This window comes from Elephas maximus, chromosome 13 (genome assembly GCF_024166365.1).
Source record: "Elephas maximus indicus isolate mEleMax1 chromosome 13, mEleMax1 primary haplotype, whole genome shotgun sequence".
NCBI lineage: Eukaryota > Metazoa > Chordata > Mammalia > Proboscidea > Elephantidae > Elephas > Elephas maximus.
This window is the reverse complement of record NC_064831.1, coordinates 32852642-32874464: the sequence shown is the minus strand read 5'-3', so window position 1 is coordinate 32874464 and position 21823 is coordinate 32852642. Positions and strand designations below refer to the sequence as shown.

The 21823-nt window shown below is 41.3% G+C and overlaps 1 protein-coding gene across 8 annotated transcripts in view; it reads right to left on the bottom strand.

Annotated features, from left to right (window-relative positions):
• Positions 1-8452: 8452 nt before the first annotated feature.
• Positions 8453-21823, bottom strand: part of SH3D19 (SH3 domain containing 19) — a 230441-nt gene continuing 217070 nt past the window's right edge. For 5 of the 8 annotated variants that reach the window (XM_049852784.1, XM_049852780.1, XM_049852782.1 and 2 more), the window contains exons 19-21: positions 20054-20240; positions 19486-19583; positions 8453-10748 (exon numbers count right to left, since the gene is read on the bottom strand). In XM_049852784.1, coding sequence (XP_049708741.1) covers positions 10632-10748; positions 19486-19583; positions 20054-20240 — 402 coding nt within the window. In that variant the 3' untranslated portion in view covers positions 8453-10631. The remainder of the gene's footprint in view (positions 10749-19485; positions 19584-20053; positions 20241-21823) is intronic. The other 3 variants (XM_049852785.1, XM_049852786.1, XM_049852787.1) reach the window with 2 other exon arrangements.

Here is a 21823-nt window from a genome sequence, read left to right as displayed (position 1 = left end):
TGTCCTATCACCAGATGGCTGGAGCTGTTACCAGGTATATAAGCCTTGGAGTCCATTCGCTTTTCTTGTATGGATTCAGCTCAGGTGTCCAGATAGAGGGTCATCAAGTATGTGGTACAGGCTCTGTCCTACAGTCTTAGAGGGGCAGGGGTGATCGGTGTAGGCACAGGTAACTGGTTGCATCAGGGGGTCATGCTCTGTGTGTCTGTGAGGAAAGCATGTCCCTGTTCCCTAGAGTGCACAGGTGGGTCAGTTCTGCAGCCTGACCATGGGCACCCAATGTTTTTGGTTTTAAGGACTGGCAGGTGCCACTTATCCTTGGACCCCTGTTGTGGGTGGCTAGGTGACATGGGTGGACCCACCAGTCCTTAGGCCCCTAATGTGGGTTGGTGAGGACCCTGTTTAATAGGTGAAGTGGTGTCAAACATCAAAAACCCACCTCTCCACCACACAGCTGAAACAGTTGCAGTCTGCCAACAAGGGCCTATTTTCTTGAAATGGGCCCACAAAAGTCCATACAGGGGTGAAAGGGGTTCAAAGTCTGTGGATCGTTTGTGCCTGGACAGGAGCTGCTTCTGTCCTGAGCTCCCCAGCTTAGTGGAGCTGGCAGATTATCTTTTCCCCAACTGTTAGTTTATTCCTTCTCCAAGGCTGGGAGAACGGCTCAGGACACACAGCAGGACCTATTTCAGGCCCAGGGAAATTGACAGCCACTGAAGCTGGTTTTGGGGCTAGGGGCACGGTAAAATAAATGCAAGTACTTAGCTTTTGCTGAAACTGTCATTCTTTGGTTCTGGAGATGTGAGTCGGCTGTGTGGTTCACTGTATCTCGCTGAGGAAGCTGCATCTGGAACACTACCACCAGCCCCACTGCAATCCCTCTAGGGGATTGTGCCTGAGGGTTCCCGTCAAGTCAGGTCTGGCAACCCTTCGCTGCTTCCGAACTGTCTCTCCCTACCCCTGCCGCTCAGCATTTTCTATCTTTGACTTCGATGTTCAGGGCTCCTAGCTTGTTATATATATAATCATTTCACTTGTTTTTTCAGGTGTTTGTTGTAAGAGGGATCACTTGAAATGTCTGACTACTCTGCCATCTCGGCCTCGCCTCCCCCCTTTTTTAAAAAAAATTGTAAAGAAGAACGAGCGACAGGCCAATATTTTGGTATTAGTATTGTCAGTTTTGGTTAAGAGTAAATACAAAACTAATACATAATATTCCTTTTTGAATTCTGAATTTGAATCATTACTTCTCCTGAAAAATATTTCATTATTTCCTAATTTGCAGTATTTGAAGGTTAAAAAACCCCCAAAAACCCATGGTTTAGGCACAACTGTTGCCTAAACAGCTGATTCCGACTCATAGCATATGTATAGCAGAACAAAATGTTGCCCAGCCTTGTGCCTCCTTCATAACTGTTGCTGTTTGAGCCCATTGTTGCAACCACTGTGTCAATCCATCTCATTGACAGTCTTCCTCTTCTTCGCTGACCCTCTACTTTACCAAGTAGAATGTCCTTCTCTAAGGACTGGTCCCTTCTAGTAACATGTCCAAAATAAGTGAGACAAAGTCTCACCATCCTCTTTCTAAGGAGCATTCTAGTTGTACTTCCTCCAAGATAGATTTGTTCGTTCTTCTGGCAGTCCATGGTATGTTCAATATTCTCTGTCAACACCATAATTCAAATGCATAGGTACATTTAGGATCTCTTTAAAAATATTCAGAATATGCCCCAGATTCTGATATATAAATTTATTAACAGTGATTGGTTTCATCAATCACACTCCAAAGTACTAAAAAGAGTGTTTTCTGCTACATTTGTGTGAAAATCGGGCCCTAGGTGGCACATTGGTTAAGAGCTTGGCTGCTAACCAAAAGGCTGGCAGTTTGAATCCACCAGCTGCTCCTTGGAAGTTCTATGGGGCAGTTCTACTCTGTCCTACAGGGTCACTATGAGTTGGAATCAACTCGACAGCCATGGGTTTGGTTTTGGTTTTGTATGAAAATCTAGGTTTATAATTGTTTTGCTACTACAAGAGCACAGCCCTACAGACAAACCTTTATAATGTCTGATGTTCCAAGCATTAAAAAATTTCCCATTAAACAGAAAAAGAAATCACCATTAATGGATCAGTTAATGTTTTGTTTCTAGGTAACTTCAATATAAATTGTCTAAACAAAATTCAGAAGCTGAGCAAGTCTTTACTTTTCTCCTTTAAAGAAACTGAAGACTTCAATTAATTCTGTGCAACTCTTCCTAATCATAAGTATTTTATCTGAGAAGTTGCAACTTTCATAGGCCAATAAAACAGATTAATTCTACTTGTTTCACAGCTAAAGAGAATTGGATCACTAGTGGCTTGGGAATCAGTAGAGCTAGGTTTTACTGGCTCTGCCAGTAACTATGTGAGCTTGTTGTTAGCTGCCACTGAGTCTTTCCCTGACTCGTGGGTCTACAGGGTTTTTTTTTTTTAATTACTAATTTTTATTGGCTTGCTGTAACAAAAAGTTGTTCAAAATGATGTTTCTCTTTTTCATTTTGAGCCGATTTAACTTAACAGGATCTTTTTCTTTTCTAAATATTTTATTGTGTTTTTGGTGAAGGTTTATACAGCAGTTTAGGTTTCCATTCAATAATTTCTACACTAACTGTTCAGTGACGTTGCTTACATTTTTCACAACGTGTAAACATTTTTCATACTTCCGGTCTGTTTCTTCCATTTCTATTAATCTAGTTTCCCTGCCCACTTACATTCTCTTTGTTTTAAAGTAACTTGTTGACCATTTGGATTCATACAGATGATTTTTTAAAGAAGCACAGTACTCATGAGTGATATTCTTTATTTTGTGAGCCAATCTGTTATTTAACTAAAGGTGACCTAAAGGACCAGTATCAGTTTAAGGCTTAAAGAGTATCTCAGAGCAATAGTCTCAGAGAGTCCTCCAATCTCAATTAGCCCAGTACATTTTTTTTTTTCCTTTAGAAATCTGAGGTTCTGTTCCACATTTTTCTCCCATTCCACTGGGGTTCATCTATTGTGGCCCTGATCAGAACGGTCGGTAGTGGTAGTTGGGCACCATCTAAATCTTCTCGTCTCAAGGTACATGAGGCCGTGTGTGATGGTTAAGGTTGTGTGTCAGTGTGTCACCTTGGCTGGGCCATGATTCTCAGTGGCTTGACAATTACATAATGATGTAATTTGGCAGTTATGTAATGATATAGTTATCCTCCATTTTGTGATATAATGTAATTACCTCCATGATGTGATCTGATGTGATCAGTCAAGCAGTTGTAATGGGTGTTTCCTCGGGGGTGTGGCCCACATCCAATATACATGGAAGTTCTGAGAAAGCTTGCTAGTTTTTGCTCTCTCTGGATCTTGCATCCAGTTTGTCATCATATGACTTCTGGTTCTTGGGACTTGAGGCAGTGGCCTGCCATATTGTCTGCTGATCTTGAGATTCGTCAGCCTCCACAGCCTGTGAGTCAGTAGCCTGTTGTCTTACCTGCCGATCTTGGATTAGTCAGCCTCTGCAGCTCATGAACCACAGCCTGCTGTCTGATCTGCTGATCTTCAGTTTGTCAGCCCCTACAGCTACGTGAGTCAGGAGGAGCCTCCAGCCTGACAACTCACTCATGGATTTGACAGCCTCTACAATCACATGAGCCATTTCCTTGAGATAAATCTTTTGCTCTCTCCCTTTCTCTGCCTCTCTCTACAACCTGCTGCTATCAAGTCGATTCTGACTCATAGCAACCCCATAGGGCAGAGCAGAACTGCCCCATAGTTTCCAAGGAGCACCTGGTGGATTCGAACTGCTGGCCTTTTGGTTAGCAGCTGTAGCACTTAACTACTACACCACCAGGGTTTCCCTCTCTCTCTCTCTGTAAGTTATATACACACACTTCAATGATTTTGCTTCTCTAGAGAACCCAGGCTAAGACATTTGGCATGGAGAGTGATTCTAAAAAAACAATATTGTAAGAATGAGTTTTCTAAATTAGTTCTCAAGTCTGGTTAGTCTTAAAGAAGTTGATGACTCTGTTTCCAGTAACAAAGAGGGCACTGCTAATCCATGGTGTAAGGTGGCAATAGAAATATGCAAAATACCACCTCCAATAGATAAGTATTTGTGAGAGGTGAGGCATTGGGTGATCATACGTTTGATACTTTCCTGCAATTTCGTCAGAATGAGAAGTATAAGGAGGCTGGTTGGTTGGTACTATCTTGCCAAAGTGGTGAAAGAGATGAGCTCAAGGCTTCAGAATCACAGTTCAATTGTTGCATAAATGACCTCAAAGTTGTCACTTGTGCCCTAAAATAAAGCCTTATTTCTTGTAGTAATAAAGGTGATATTGCTGACAACCAAACCCAGAGTCTTATTATAAGAGTGGCTGAATTACAACACCAACCGCATTCCCAACCTTGAACAGTGCCTGAAGTTAAAGTAAGAGCATTGACTGAAACTTGGGATGGGGACATACAGGCAGATAATCAGGATGCTGGGGACAATGAGCCCCTAAATTTCATTGATGCACTCCTCCCAACAGAACCAGCCCTCCATTCCCATCTGAAGAGATTACTTCATCTTTGTCTGCTAAACCACCCTCCATAGTAAAAACTTAGCCCCTCTGCCTCGAACTGATGAGATTAATCCTGCTGTGTCAGAGAGCCTTTGTCTATCACATGGGGCAGCATCTGAGTCATTGCCTGGGGCTTTGCCTGAGGCAGATGCTTTACAAGACATTGCTGAATGCTCTCAAAACACATCCCCACCAACCATTTTTGCTTCTAGATCGATAACTAAAGTCCCAGTGAGTCCCAAAAGGTGAAGTACAAAGTGTGACCTAGGAGGAGTCACACTACACCCCAAAAGAACTACCTGACTTTTCTAGTATGTACAAACAGAAACCTGGGGAGTATGTGTGGGAATGGCTATTAAGGATGTGGAATAACGGGGTGAGGAACATAAAGTTGCTTCAGTCTGCGTTTACTGATATGGGCCTGCTAAGCACAGATTCTTCATTCAGTGTTTCAGCTTGAGAGGTTAAGAAAGGATTCAATAGTTTATTTGGTTGGTTCACTGAAGCATGGATTACGTGACTGCTTATACTAAATCCAGTATCAGACAGATCTGTGTTGCTATCTAAAAGCTTAGGGAAATTGGCATGTTAGAATGGATTTATCAGGTTAGACCCAAAGACCCACACACAGAATGCCAAGGGAACACACCTTTTACCACAACTGTGAGGAACAAATTTGTGAAGAGAGCTCCAGGGTTTCTGAAGACTGCTGTGATTGCTATTTTATATAAATCAGATTTGAAAGAGGGAATTGCCCTAACTGAATTAAGACACCTATCTACAATGGGGCTGACTGGATACAGTGGTGGTATGGGCCAAGTGGTGGCATTCAACTGACAAAAACAAGGTAGGCATGGTTACTGCAATGGATAGCATCCAATATGTGGTGCTGTTTCTCCCATAGCCAGGATTCCTGGGTCTAGGAATCACAGGGTGGAATAGGGAGTGGCACCATTCACTATTACCCTTAGTTGACTCACGCACGAAATTTTTGTTCCTATCCCCATAACACTATGATTTGCAGGTCTAGAAGTCTTAGTTCCAAAGGGAGGAATGCTCCCACTAGGAGACACAATGATTCCATTGAATTGGAAATTAATAATGCCACCCAGCTAATTTGGGCTCCTCATGCCTCTGGATAAACAGGCAAAGAAGGGAGTTACTGTGTTGGTTTGTGTGATTGATCCTGATTATCAAGGTGAAATCAGACTGATATTACATAAATGAAGTAAAGAAGAGTATGTCTGGAATGCAGGAGAGCCCTTAGGACATCTCTTAGTGCTATCATTCCCTGTGATTAAAGCCAATGAAAAACTACAGCAACCCAATTCCGACCTAAAGGCTTGGTTTACCCCACTAGGCAAAGAACCACGGCCAGCTGAGGCATCTGCTGACGGCAAAGGGAATACGGAATGGGTGGTAGAAAAAAGTAGTTCTAAATACGTCATGACCACATGACCAGTTGCAGAAACCAGGACTGTAGTTGTTATGTGCATTTCTTCCTTGGATGTGTGCATCCAATATTTTTGTTTTCTTCACATATAAGATGTATGCGAGGCTAGTGCATTTTTGGTTGTATGCATGTTAGTTGTATCATGTAAGTGCAAGTATGAGTTTGTAACTGTCTTTAGAGATTGTCTATGGTTTAAGGAGCCCTAGTGGTGCAGTGGTTAAGAGCTCAGCTGCTAACCAAACTATTGGCAGTCCAAATCCACCAGCTGCTCCTTGGAAAGCCTACGGGGCAGTTCTACCCTGTCCTATAGGGTCGCTATGAGTTGGAATTGACTCGACAGCAACGGGTTTGGGTTTTTAGTATGGTTTGAGGAGATGTGTACAGGTGCCAAGTTGACAAAGGGTGGACTGTGATGGTTAAGGTTGTGTATCAACTTGGCTGGGACATGATTCTTCGTTTGGCAGTTATGTAATGATGTAATTTGGAAGTTATATAATGACACAGTTATCCTCATTTTGTGCTGTAATGTAATCACCTCCATGATGTGATCATCCAAAGCTCACTGGTTTTTCTTCTCTCTCGATTCTGCATCTGGCTTGTCACCATCTGACCTCCAGTTCCTGGGACTTGAGGGAGTGGCCTGCCATACTGCCTGCTGATCTTGGGATTCACTGGCCTCCACAGCCTGTGAGCCAGCAGCCTGGGACCTGATCTGTTGATACTGGGTTTGTCAGCTCTTGCAGCTACGTGAGCCAGGAGAAACTGCCACCTTGGCTCCTGTCCCATGGATTTGGGATTTGCCAGCCTTTTTTTTTTTTTTTTTACCACCATTTAAGCCATTTCCTTGAGATAAATCTCTTTATGTATATATACATGAGTCAATTCCAACTCATGTATACAAAATCTATCTGTCCATCCGCCCGTCTGTCCATCCATCCATCCGCACTTCACGGGTTTTGCTTCTCTGGAGAACCCAGCCTAAGACTGTGGTTCATGTACACTATCAGTCCTGTATACTGATTTCCTCTTTGAGTCTTTGGTTTCCTTCTCTTTTCCTCTGGACGAATACAGACCAATAGTTGTATCTTAGATGGCTGCTCACAAGCTTTTAAGACCCTGGACACTACTCACCAAACTATGATGTAGAACATAACTTTATGAACTATATCATGCCAACTGACCACCATGTTCCATGAGACTATGGTCCTAGTCCTTCAGACCCCAAAAACCAATCCTGTAAGGTGTTTGGTTATGTCTAAGAAGAATCTGTATCTGTGCCCCTATTTTACTATATATATGAATATCTATAGGGTTTTCACCTGCTGATTTCTGAAAGTAGATTGTCAGGCTTTTATTTCTAGAAAGCCAGGCTCTTCTTCTTAGTCTTTCTTAGTCTGAAAACTCCAGTCAGCATTATAGCAACATATAAGTCTATACCGATGGACAAGACAGGCAGTGGTTGTGCTTGAGGGTCTTTGGCCAGAATTGAACTCGTGTGTCCTGCATGGAAGGTGAGAATTCTAGCATTAAATCTTCATATGTGAGATTAGGCAAATCTTTTAACCTCTGTGGGTTAAAACCTCTAGGTATCTAAGGATTCTCTTCTGTGTTTTAACATGACGAGCTTGCAATTAGTTGAGCGGCCCCTAGATGGTGCCGTTGTTCTGAATTAGGCTTTGTATCTTGTGTTCCTCGATTTGAAGGCAACAGGTTTGTTTTTTTGGGTATAAATACAGTGAAATGAAAAAGTCATAGGTTAGAAAATGACTTCCCATTAGTTCTGAAAAAAATTACTGTTAAGAGTTTATTCACTGGCATTCAAAATGGCACTGAATTATGAATCATATGGCCCATGTGCATTTGGCATTAATTAAAAGGAATAAACCATTAATGATTATACTGAAGTGAACATATCCTCTTATAATTAGTCCATATATCCATCACTATTTTCTCTAAGTATATTTATCTAAGTTTAAAAAACAGAATAAAAACTAAACAGTTATTGCTAAAAGTACTGGTTTATAACTAACCCTATATAAAAATGATTATTTTTTTCAAATGCCTGTTCTAATAACCAATTTTGATAAATGCACTGATTTTTTTTTCATTCTGAATATTTCTGACTGCATGAAAAACCTGTGATTTCCATGAGCACAATGACAGACATATTACATTATCTCTCTACCCATTCAGCCATGTAAACAAGGGCGCCTTTTAAATAAATCTGCTGTCTTTAGTGTTCAAAAGGGTAGAGATAATACATTAAATAGCTTCTGTAATTCTAAACCACCAAAGAAAAAGGATTCAGAAATTCTTGTTTTAGGAGGCTTAGATAAACATTATCAGACTTTCACCAAAAATTCCTAAAAGAAAACAATGCATTCCTATTTCTCTCCTGTGAAATTCACTAACTACAAACCTGATTGAATCTCCTTAAACCTGACTGAGTCTTGCCTTGTATTCAATCAATACATAGAACGAGAAAGTACCTATGAAAACCCATATGCTACATTTTGGCTTTCTGTCTGTTGAGTGCGTAATAAATGTGTAGGCAAAAAACAGGGCACGACAAAGTGAAATGCCATCTGATAAAACAGTGAATTTTATTTCAATATAGATTTTCTGTCAACAAATTAGAGAGGAATGATATTGAGTGGTTTAAGATAGTAAGTTCTCCATCATTAATCCATTGATCCATCGATCCTTCAATTGATCCATCCCTGCATCCCATCCAACCAATCAACCAACCTTTATGAGAGGACACAAAGATAAATAAGATACCATCTCCATTCTCAAAAATCTCACGTCTACTATGAGAAAGGGACTTTGAAAATTCGGTTCAATTTATTATAATGTCAAGTAAATTCACAACCCTGCACTTATCGTTCTGCTCACAGGAGGCGAAAATTTAAGAGAGAGATTTTTCTCCAATAAAGCTGGGTTTTCAGAATCTTTAAGATGTTACAGTCGTACAGGCAAAAATATATACCTCATATCCCATTCCATACTCCTCACTTCCTGCTGTTACAAATGGGAATTTGACTTTTGAGTGAAATTTGACAACAGTTTTCCTTATATTGTCTTCTTTACCTAAAACATGTAGAAAACTCAGCCCTCATACTCCAAGACCAAATGTAACCATATAACTGGGAGATGAACTTTAATCAAAGACAAAACATCACCCCCCTTACAGAAGCCCATGTGGTTGGCGCTGGCATAGCGGTTTGGCCACTGACTGCCTAACTTTTTGGACAATGTGAAACAATAACAAAACCTAAAAAGTGACCCAGCATATGAAACTCTTCTCAAAAATAGAAGAAAGTCATGAACATTGTTGGGAAAGTGTTTTACATTTCCAATGAAATTCTATTCCATTGATCTGTATGGAAGATTGTCTTCAACCTATTTGGCTTTTGCAATTGATTCAGTCAAGTAAAGAACCACTTTTTATCTTAAGCCTGGAATACATAACAATGGACAGCAGGAAAGTGGTTTTTTATTTAGTCTAATAACTATACTGGGATGAGCTGACAAAAAAAAAAAAAAAAAAAAAGAAGTCCTAGCCTTCAGTCCTCTTAAATTATTTCTCATTCTGATTAAATTGGGAAGAAATGAGCTGTGGGGTTGGCGTTTGTTTCCACCTTAACAGTTGCTCTGTATTCCTAGATTTTATATGCAATGTATAATGTACTACCATAAAAAGATACAGCTTTTATACATTACTGGGGTAACACAAAGAAAATGAATTTTTCTTTGGGTACCAGTAATTGTCAAAGGAATGATTGCAGATTCAGAAAATGTGCTTTGTAATAACCCTGTTAACATAAAGTATACACTGAGGAAAGAAATAAGTATGGCACGTATGTAAGAGGGTTAGTTAGTTGCATTAGCAAGGCATTTCAGGGATGGCTCTTGACCTTCTGACTAAGTAAGACACATCAAATTTTGACCCCCTTCGAATCCTAGGATAAACGGGCAACAAGAACACATGGAGCATTTGGTGAGCGGGAGCTGATTGCCACCATGTGCTTACAAATGCCCCAACTAGTCAACAAGCTATCCTGTCCTGAAGCAAGGGTTTGCCCCAGTAATAAGGATATGTGCTCAAGCTGTTAGAATTAATTTGGATATTAAAACTGAAATTTAGATAACTAACCATGTCCTGATAGTTACAGCATGTAGAATGGCAACCGTCCTCTTTTTAAACTGAAGTAAAAAATGAAGAAGCACGGTTAATTCACTTGTGCTGATTCAAATAGATGTCCAAGTGCAAATGCTGTCTGTGTGTAAGCCTCCCCTTGCCGCCATGTCACCAGGCGCTTTCTTTGGGGAGAAAATATACCTGCCTTGCTAATCTTGCTTGCTGTTTTCCTTGGGACAATCCTTGGCTCATGGGTTTCCATGTGAGTGTTGCTACTGTGAATAAAAGCTAAATACAAAAACGAAGTTTTCTGCTTTCAGAAAATTCTAGTGTACCATGTGCAGCGTAGGTATTTCTCTTTCGGTTAAAAAAAAATAGTGCAAAAACAAATCTGATAGTCAAAGTGATAGTTCAAGTGAGTTCTTGTGCCAAGGAACACAGTTAAGCTTCACCTTTAGCTGACTTGTAGAAAGTGAACATAGTTTTTGGGAAATATACCAGATTTTCCCATTAGTTCTCCGCTCATCCAGTCCTGATCCACAGATTCCAGCTCTGTTATTATATCTCCAGCCTGTAAGAAGAGAGGAATTGGAAATAATTATTGGTTTCTGCTGAGTATAGGATTCCGTGGGTGGCATAAATGGTTATGCGTTCAGCTACTAACTAAAAGGTTGGTGGATCAAGTCTACCCAGAGGCATCTTGGAAGAATGGCCTGATGACCTACTTCTGAAAGATCACAGATATTGAAAACGTTATGGAGCAGTTCTACTCTGACACACATGGGGTTGCCATGAAATCAGAATCCTCTCAACGACAACTGTTTTTTTATTTGTTAACTATAAGCATGGTGAGCAGTCCACCTAAAGAGGTATGAATGATCTTCTCTTTATAGAACTCATTTATCTTGATTTCCTGAGAGGGTTAAATAATATACCACGAAGATGATCGATGCCTAATGATACACTGGCTTTTACGTCTCCTTTCCTCAGCCCACTCCTTCACTTACCATTGTCAGCCTTGCTGCACTATGAATGTCGTGTCTGTGACATTCATAGTCTCATACTCTACAGCTTCTAATCTTTTAAAATTTAAAATCTTCTTGAATAACAGTATCAGCTATCACATATACATATATTTTTTTCCATCTAACATTTATTAGCACCCAGTATGTTCCACAATCAACACCCATGGAAGCAGCAGTCAAGAAATCAAATGACGCATTGCCTTGGGTAAATCTGCTGCAAAAAACCTCTTTACAGTGTTAAAAAGCAATGATGTCACTTTAAGGACTAAGGTGCACCTGACTCAAGCCATGGTATTTTCAATCGCCTCATATGCTTAGGAAAGCTAGGCAAGGATTAAGGAAGACCAAAGAAGAGTTGATGCCTTTGAATTATGGTACTGGTGAAGAATATTGAATATACTATGGACTGCCACTGGAAACCCTGGTGGCGTAGTGCTTAAGTGCTACGGCTGCTAACCAAAAGGTAGGCAGTTTGAATCTGCCAGGCACTCCTTGGAAACTCTACGGGGCAGTTCTACTCTGCCCTATAGGGCCATTATGAGTCAGAATCGACTCAATGGCAGTGGGTTTTTGGTTTATGGACTGCCAGAAGAACGAACAAATCTGTCATGGAAGAAGTACAGCTAGAATGCTCCTTAGAAGCAAGGATGGCTAGACTGCATTTCACATACTTTGGATATGTTATCAGGAGGGGTAAGTTCCTGGAGAAGGACCACATGATTGGTAGACCGTCGGCAAAAGAGGGGAAGGCCCTCAACAAGATGGATTCACACAGTGGCTGCAACAATGGGCTTAAGCATAACAACTGAGAGGATGGTGCAGGACTGGGCAGTGTTTTGTTCTGTTGTACTTAGGCACGCTATGAGTTGGAACTGACCCGATGGCACCTAACAACAACAACGCAGTATGTGTCAGACACTGTTCTGGGTATGCACGATATACCTGTGAATAAACTCCTCGTTCTGGTGGCTGGGACAGAAAGTGTGACTTGCCATTTAATGAGGGCAGCCAGGGAAGCCCTCACTGAAGGTGACATTTAAGCAAAGACTTTGAGGTGAAGAGTGAGCCATCTGCTTACCATATGCCTCGTTTTACTCTACGTACTTTACAGGCTCTAACTCATTTAAATGACACTGAAGCCTATGAGGTGGGTAGAATTATCGTCTTCATTCTAAAGATAATTTTTTAATAATTTATTTTATTGTTGTTGAGAATATACATAGAACATGCAACACTTCATACATGTACAAGTCAGTGACATCGATCACATTCTTACAGTTGTACAAATATTTTCACCCTTCTTTTCCAAGTTGTTCCTTCCCCATTAACATAAACTCACTACTCCCTAATTTCCTATCTAATTTTTGAGTTGCTATTGTCAATTTGATCCCATATAAATAGATCTTAAAAGGGCACAATGCTCAAAGCACACATTAAAGATAAATTTTTAATTTGTTGTTGTGACTCGGGGAGCTCCATCTACAACAGAATAAAACACCGTCCACTGTTGTGGCTACTGTGTATTCTGAGTACCTTCAAGCATATGAGGCTCATCTTCCAGTACTGTATCAGGCAACATTCTGTTGTGATCCCCAGGTTTTCACTGGCTAATTTTTGGAAGTAGATCACCAGGCCTTTCTTCCTAGTCTGTCTTAGTCTGAAGCTCCACTGAAACTTGTCTACCAAGGCTGTCTTAGTTATCTAGTGCTACTATAACAGAAATACCACAAATGGGCGGCTTTAACAAACAGAAAATTATTTTCTCACAGCTTAAAAAACCAAAACCAAACCTGTTACCATCAAGTCGATTCTGACACATAGAGACCCTATAGGACAGAGTAGAACCACCCCATAGAGTTTCCAAGGAGTGCCTGGTGGATTCAAACTGCTGACCTTTTGGTTAGCAGCCTTAGCACTTAACCACTATGCGACCAGGGTTTCCTCTCAGCTAGAAATCAGAATTCTGGGTGCCAGCTCTAGAGAAAGGCTTTCTTTCTCCATCAGTTCTGGAGGAAGGTCCTTGTTTTCTTTGAGCTTCTGCTCCTGGGTGATCTTCAAGGGGCTTAGCATCTCTTGTTCCTCATCCCTGCTTCTTGAGTGCTTGTTTAATCTCTTACATATCTCAAAAGGGACTGACTCAAGACAGACCCTACAGTAATACTGCCTCATTAACATAACAAACTCATTCCCAAGTGGGATTATAACAACAGTTATACCCAAAACCAAACCCATTGTTGTTCAGTTGATTTGACTCATAGCAACCCTAGAGGACAGTGTACAACAGTCCCATAGGGTTTCCAAGGAACGGCTGGTGGATTTGAACTGCTGATCTTTTGGTTAGCAACTGTAGCTCTTAACCACTATGCCACCAAGGCTCCAACAACAGGCACAGAGGTTAGGATTTACAGCACATATTTTTTGGGGGAGGGGGGGACACAAAATTCAATCCGTAACATTCCACCCTTTGGCCCCACAAAATTCATGTCCTTTCCACATGCAAAACACATCCACCCCATCACATCATCCCACAAGTCTTAAATCAGCTCCAAGTCCAAAATCTCATCTTCTGAATCATCTAAATCAAACATGGGTGAGACTTTAGATGTATTCTATCCTGGGGCAAAATTCCTCTGTGAACCTGTGAAATCTAGACTATAAGTCATCTCCTTCCAAAATGCAATGGTAGAACAAGCACAAGGTAGACATTTCTATTACAAACGGGAGAGATTGGAGGGAAAGAAGGGATAACAGGTACCAAGCAAGTCCAAAACCCAGAAGAACAATTTACATTAGCTCTCAAGGCTTGAAAATAACCCTCTCTTCTCTGAGATCCTCCAGGCAATGGCCCCTCCCTCCAGATTTTGGATGTTGGCCAAGCCCTCTGGATTCTGGGTGGAAGCCGTTCAGCCCTGGGCTTCAGCTCCGTCTTCCAGGCCCACTGGGATGACAGTTCTGCTCCCTTGGCTTTGAGCAGCCCCATTCTCCCAGTCCATCTGAGTAGAGACCCCAATCTTTGGCCCCAGCAGGCCCCGTTCTCCTGCCCCTTGGGCATGACAGCCCCACATCCTCAGCTTTGGGCAGCAGCCCCATCCCCCTGGAACTCATGAATGGGAGCTCCACACTACAGAACCAAGTTGGGGAAGATCGCTCTCTCTCTGAAACCAAGGAGGCTGTGGCCCCACCCTTTGGAACCCAACAGGCTGTGGTTCCACCCTTTGAAATTGAGGCAGCCCTGCTTCCCATGCTCCCTCCAACAGTTCTGCTGATCTCCAAGTTGCTCCAGGGATGGTCCTTTTCTTTTCTTGGAGGACAACAGATGTAGCTCCTTTGGCCTGTTTCCTGCCTCTAGAATTCCATAAGGCAGACAGAATTCTTTCCTTCTCTTCTTTCTCTGTCCTCTTCAGTCTAAGCTGATGGGTTTTCTGCTGTGGTTATTGATTAGATCCATCAGTCTCAGGTTTAATCTTTTTAACAAAAGTTTGTGTAGCCATGTCCTTGGTGAACATTCTAGGACACATGTCCTTAATTTGTACAACAGAATTTTCTAAGTCTTTAAGTTCTGCATTTTGCAGAGTTCATTTTTAAGTCAATCACTTTCCTCTTGCATTTTTCTATAAGTGCCAGGGAAAAACCTTAAATATCTTGCTTAGAAATCTCCTCAGCCAAATATCTAAGTTCATCACTTAAAAGTTCTGCCTTCCACCAAACATTTGAACATAATTCAAACCAGGTCTTTGTCACTGCATAAAAAGCATTGCCCTTCCTCAATTGTCCAGTCACATGTTCACCATGTTGTTTTTCTTTCTTTCTTATTTTCATTGTACATTAGGTGTAAGTTTACAGCTCAAGTTAATGTCTCGTTCAAAAATTTATACACATACTTTTTGTGACATTGGTTGCAAGCCCCACAATGTGACAGCACACGCCCCCTTCCCACCTGGGCTCCCTGTGCCCGTTCGTCCAGTTCCCGTCCCTTCCCGCCTTCTGGTCCTGTTTTTGGACAGGAGCTGCCATTTGGTCTCATATATTTGATTGAACTAAGAAGCATGTTCCTCATGTGTGTTATTTTTTTGTTTTACAGGCCTGTCTAATCTTTGTCTGAAAAGCGGCCTTTGGGAATGGCTTCAGTTCTGGGTTTAGCAGAGCATAGTTTCAGGGGTTCCTCCAGTCTCTGTCAGACCAGGAAGTCTGATCTTTTTACGTCCCTGGCCCCACATCATTTTCTTTTAAGCCCCACCAGAAGCACATTTAATGTCCACATCTCTAGCAACATTCTGTTGCTCGTGCCATATGTATTCTCTAAGACAACAGACTTACTCTAAAGCTCTCCTCACTACCTTCTGAGCCCTCACCAGAATTGCCTTTTGACATCCACAGTTCTACCGACAGCCTCTTCAAGACAATCTAGGCTTTTACTACTAGGCACCTTAAGACTCTTCCAGCCTCCACCCCTTACACAATTCCAAAACTGCTTCCACATTTTAGGTATCTGTTAGAGCAGTGTCCCACTCCTCCAGTACCAAATTCTGCCTTAGTTATGTAACGCTCCTGTAACAGAAATACCACAAATGTGTGGCTTTAATAAACAGAAATTTATTTTCTCACAATTTAGGAGGCTAGAAGTCTGAATCAGGGTACAGGCTCTAGGGAAAGGCTTTCTTTCTCTGTCAGTGCCGGAGGAAGGTCCTTCTGCTTCTTCTTCTAGGCAATCTTCATGTGGCTTGGCATCTCTCTTTCTCCATCTATACTTCTTGAATGCTTGTTTAATTTCTTTTACCTTAAAAGGGACCTACTCAAAACACACCCTAGAGTAATCCTGTCTCATTAACATAACAAAGATAAACCATTCCCAAAAGGGATTGTAACCACAGGGATAGAGGTTAGGATTTACATCACCTATTTTGCCGGGGGTGGGGGTGGGGGGTGGGGAACGACAGAATTCAATCCATAACAATTGGTGACCATGCTATTTGAAATACTGGTGGCATGGCTTTCAGCATCATAGCAACACCCAAGCCACCACAGTAGGACAAACCGACAGATAGGTGGTGGAAATTTTTATAGATTTCATTATTTTAGAGAAAAGGAAACTGAAGCTCAGAAAGATTAAGCAAATTACCCAATGTAGCATGCTTAGCTAGTGGTAGAGCCAGGATTCAGATCTAGTTTCCAGGGCCTGTATGCCTAACCACTAGGCTATGTGATCACCACATTTTACTATGGGCCTTTTTACTTACAAAGGCTTTTACTGTAATTGCCTTTCATCAACATCCTGAGCATTTTGCACTCTGCATTTACACTTCCACATAATGGTATTCTCCTCTACTATCTGGTTTGTCCTATTCCTCCATGGCCTCAATATGAAATCTGCATTCTTTCTTGTCTTAAAGAGCTTCACCCTGACTCAGAGCTCTGATTTATCCTCATCAGGTTAGTCAGAGGGGCTGGTGAGCCTTATTCATCTGCAAATTATAATTCCTTCAGCAGATGAAGACATAATTTCTGAAATTACCTCCTGCAACTATTTTGTTCTTTATGGTTTCTAACCATTTCTTAGAATCTGGTTTTAAAATTCCACAATGGTCCAAGATGACCTTGGCTACACTTAAGAATATCTTTATCAGGCTAAATGGATTTATTTGTAGCCCTAGGACATTGCCCTCTGGAAAAGTGGTTTGATTTCAGGCTTTTCTTTAAGGAAAATGGAAAGAAAAAAATGCTGAGTATCAAATGTCATTAATCTACTCTCTTAAGATCTCTAAAAATCCTGGCTATTCAAAGTTCCTATTACAAATAAGTTCTTCTGATTCCTAAGTAATAACAGAATAGATGACTACAACTATTTTTCTTAGCTCTGGTCATACGTACATATGCCAGGCCAGTTTCCTGAGGGCTAGGATGATTTTTTTAAATAGGTTCTATCTACCAATATTCTGAGGATATTTAATAAATTATTAACGACCAACAATACTGGAAACAATGAAGAACCCCTTAACTAAACCTCTAGAACTATCTTGGTTCCAGTCAGTCATCTGTAAAATGACTTCTGGAGGATACTATGAACTCTGTTATTTATACTGGTGTAACTTAAATGACGGCCCAAAGTTCTGAATCCAGAATTCTTCACTTGCAGTACCATTTTATGTAAAGATAAAATTAATGAATTTTGAACCACAGATCCTCAAGAGTAAAAATGACTAGGGGAACTGTCTCTAAAATTTTGGATTCTAAGGGCTATTAAAAAAAAAAAAAAAAGGAACTTGGTATCCGGGTACCAACATTTAATTTTGCATAGTTAGGAAATAAGAAACACCTACCACTTACTAAAATTAGTATTTTATAATAGAAATATTTTAATATCAAGAAGATAGAAGAACATTCTCAGATTAAAAAGCTCCACTGCAGAATAGGAAAGTTACCCAAACTTACACTGACATACCTCAGCATGACCACCTCATGCCCCTTTCCCAAGAGCCTGCACACACCCAATATCACCTTGCTTTCCTCATTTTGTTGTAGACAGGTGAGAACTCTGCTTGGGCATCCATGTGTTAAGTCTCATTTTATCCAATCTTTAAAACCTGATGCTTTAACTCTTTCTACAGCATCCCTGCCTCTGACTGATTATCTCCAGGGATGGGGTATTTACCACCGTCTGACTCAGGTTATTCAGAGAGAATGACTATTAAAAAGCTATTCATATCAAGTAAAATTTATCTCTTTTATACCTTCCACCCCGTTCCTAGGTCTCTCCTGGGCCTAAATAGCAAAAACCCAACCTTCCAAAGGGCTCTACTTTAAATATCTGAACCCTGAATATCCTCTGGGTCCTTAAACCACCTTCCTGCTCTGGTACAGTCCCAAACTGCTACCCTGGGCATGGTCCAGTGTGGACTGTGAAAACAGGATCATAGAACTGTTCTGTTTTTACTTAAAAAACAAAAAAGCACTTCTTTAATGAAGTAAGGGAAAAAATAATCCACCTATTTCAAAGCCATGTTAGTAGCAGGCTGTGAAGGCCATAGAGAAGACCATCTTTTACAGTTGTGTTACTAGCTACCATTGAGTCAGCTCTGACTCACAGTGACTTTACGTACAACAGGACACAGCGCTGCCCGGTCCTGTGTCATCCTCACAATCACCAGCATGTTTGAGTCCATCCACTTGCAGCAATTGTGGATCCTTTACTAGGGCTACCAATGAAACCCCCAATATTACTGAGATTAGATACTGCCTTAGTTTCTTAGAGCTGCTGTAACAGAAATACCACAAGCGGGTGTCTGTCTTTAATGAACAGAAATTCATTTTTTCACAGTTGTTTGTATCTTGTTTGGTGCCATCAAGTCGGTTCCGACTCATAGCTACCCTATGTATAACAGAATGAAACACTTCCTGGTCCTGTGCCAGCCTCACAACGGTTATGCTTGAGCTCATTGTTGCAGCCACTGTGTCAATCCACCTCATTGAGGGTGTTCCTCTTTTTCACTGACCTTCTACTTTATGAAGCATGATGTCTTTGTCCAAGGACTGATCCTTCCTAATACCATGTCCAAAGTCTGTGAGACAAAGTCTCGCTATCTTCGCTTCTAAGGAGCATGCTGGTGTACTTCTTCCAAGACGGATTGGTTTGTTCTTCTGGCAGTCTGCGGTATACAGTTTGGATGCTAGAAGTTCGAATTCAGGACACAGACTCTAGAGTGAGGCTTTCTGTCTCTGTCAGCTCTGGGGAATGGTCCTTGTCTCTTTTCAGCTTCTGTGGCTCAGTTCTTTGGCAGTCTTCATGTGGCATCTTATCTATCTTACCCCACTGTTTTCTTGCCTCTGCAGCTAATCTGCTCTTTTTGTATCTCAAAAGTGATTGACTTAACACCTGTCCTGTGCACCTATATGGCCTCATCAACATAACAAAGAGAACCTCATTCCCAAATGGTATCACATCTCATGGATAGGGATTAGGATTCCAACATATATTTGGGCAGGATGGGGCATAATACAACACATAACATGTTATCAGGCCAAGGAATGAGGAATCAGATTGGGGAAAGTTTTCCCTCCTAAACTCCTGGCTGATAAGGTAAACTATCAGTCCAGCCTGCCCTATTCACTTTCTCTAGTTTCTTCCTTTAGAGTTAGGGTCTGAAATCTCTTCATTCTTGGCTAATGATCAATACTCCACCCAAATGATCCACCTTGAGTGTAGAGAACACACTTCAAAATTTATAGCTGCTGAATGCAGCTATATAATGTAATACAGCTGCATCATGAAAAGATAGACATCCTGACCTTGAAGGAAAGCTCGTCTTCATTCTCCCCATGGAAATCAAATAAAGCTTTGGCCTTCCTTCCTGTCGGTGCTGCAGCAGACAGACTTTTTGCCTCAGCTGTGAAGACATCAAAAATTCAAATACTGAAAACACTGGACCAAACACAACCCAAAATTTAGAAACCCACTTGTCATTTCAGAACCGAATACTTTCCATTGGTTTTCAAGATATTTAACTTGCAAAAAGATGAAGCATGTTCTCTTAGTAGGAAAAAAATCATGCAAAATATATTTACTAGATTAGCCACTATTAAAGGAAGACATTTTATCTTTCTTTTTCTATAACTCCAATATAGTTAATGAATGGGGTCTGCATAATATTATGAATCAACTCTTTCAAACACAGTATGCAGGCAAACAACTTGAATTGAGTATGTATATATATATACATACATATCTATACATAAAAAAATATACATACAGATCTATATATCTATACATACATGTGTACACACACATACATACTACATACACACACACAAGGACTCAGCTTCCCTTGGAGAGTCAGATTCATTTTTTGTATTGTACCTGGGCAGGGTCGCACAAAAACGGCTGGAAAGATCCCCTCCCTGTCATGCAGTCTGCCCTTGTACCAGTCGGGGTCCAGACGCTCCAGGATCAGGATCCGGTCTCCCCTTTTGAAGGACAAGTCTTCACTGGTCTCCGCTGTAAAACTGTGAAGTGCTTCACACCACTCTCCAGAGAGACTATTATCCTGTTACAAATCAGAAGAGTGTGGTAAGAATGTAAGGCTGTTCTTGAAATTAATTCCTATGAAGCTTAAAAAGTAGTGGCAGGAAAGCTGAAGGGTCATAAGATTTCAAGGCATGTGGTGTCTTTAAATCACCCTACAATTTATGTTGCTATGTAGTTTCAGAGATGAGTTTCCAATAACTTTTCTCTTGAAATATAATTCTAAATGACAGGGGTGATAGCATTTGTGGCTTTTCTGATTTTAAGGGATATGCAGTCCTTAAGCAAAAACCTTTTTGTTATTATGATCTATGATATTAATTAGGTTAAAGATTTAGCTAAGAGCATACGGTATTTATGTACAGGGCTTCCAACCAGCTTGTTCTGGTTCGAACCCGTGCTGAGAGTTCGCAATTCTAAAAGTTCCCATGTGACGCCAATGCTGATGGTTAGGGGCCAATTCTGAGAACTTCCGGGGCCGGGGGGAGCAGTCTCAAAATAATAAGAATTACCTGGGGGATCTTGTTAAACTGTAGATTCTGATTCAGTATTTTTGGGGGTGGAAATGCAAATTCTTGCAGGGGTTGGAACTGGAAGGAAACAGTTGGAAGCCCTGTTTATGTACAGTGTTTGTGACAGTATGAAAAAATTCAGGTGAAGCACCAATCTCGTTTTCAGTGAATCTCTTCTTTACCTGGATTAGGAAGGATCAGAACTGGGCAGTCTGTTATTTCCCAGGTCTTTCCTTGGTTGACTCAGATTCCGTCACATATCTGTGTTGTCGATAGCCACCTCATGTCAGACCCCAACTCACGGTGACCGCGTGCACAGCAGGACTGGACCTTTGTGGTCCATAGTGTTTTCGCTGGCTGACTTTGGTAGATCACCAGGCCTTTCTTCCTGGTCCATCTTAGTCTGGAAGCTCTGCTGAAACCTGTTCAGCGTCACAGCAACATGCAAGCCTCCACTGACAGATGGCTGGTGGCTGTGCTTGAGGTGCACTGGATGGGAACTGAACCCAGGCCTTCCGCATGGAAGGGAGAATTCTACCACTGAACCATCACTGCCCTCCCATCGCATACCTAGAGCTTCATAACTCATAGCTTTAATTTTATGAGGCACAGGTAACTCTGAGACTGGCAGGATAACCACCAAAATGTGGTGGGCTACTGTGAAAGAGTGCTCTAACAAGGACGCATTTACCTCACACATATCAGTGAAAGGCTTTGCTTTGTGAAGAGGCACTTGGCAAATTGGGCTGGGAACTCTACATTCAAGAAGCTCAAGCAGGCAGGAGAGGATAATGATAAGAGCAAAGGCTATGGAGCCAGGTAGCATGGGTCCCAGATCCAGCTCTGCCACTTCTAGCTGTACAACATTGTGAAAGATACTTCTCTTCACCCCACTTTCATCTTAGGGCTGTTGTGAGGATTCAATGAGATAATGCAAGTCAAACACTTAGCACAGTGCCTGGCACACTGTAAATTCCCAATAACTGATGACTTATAAAACCAAAACAAAGAACAAGCAAACAAAAAACCCTAACCGTAGCCCTCCTGCACCTGGACTTGAGTAACCAACCCTAAAGAACGGTACTTATCACTC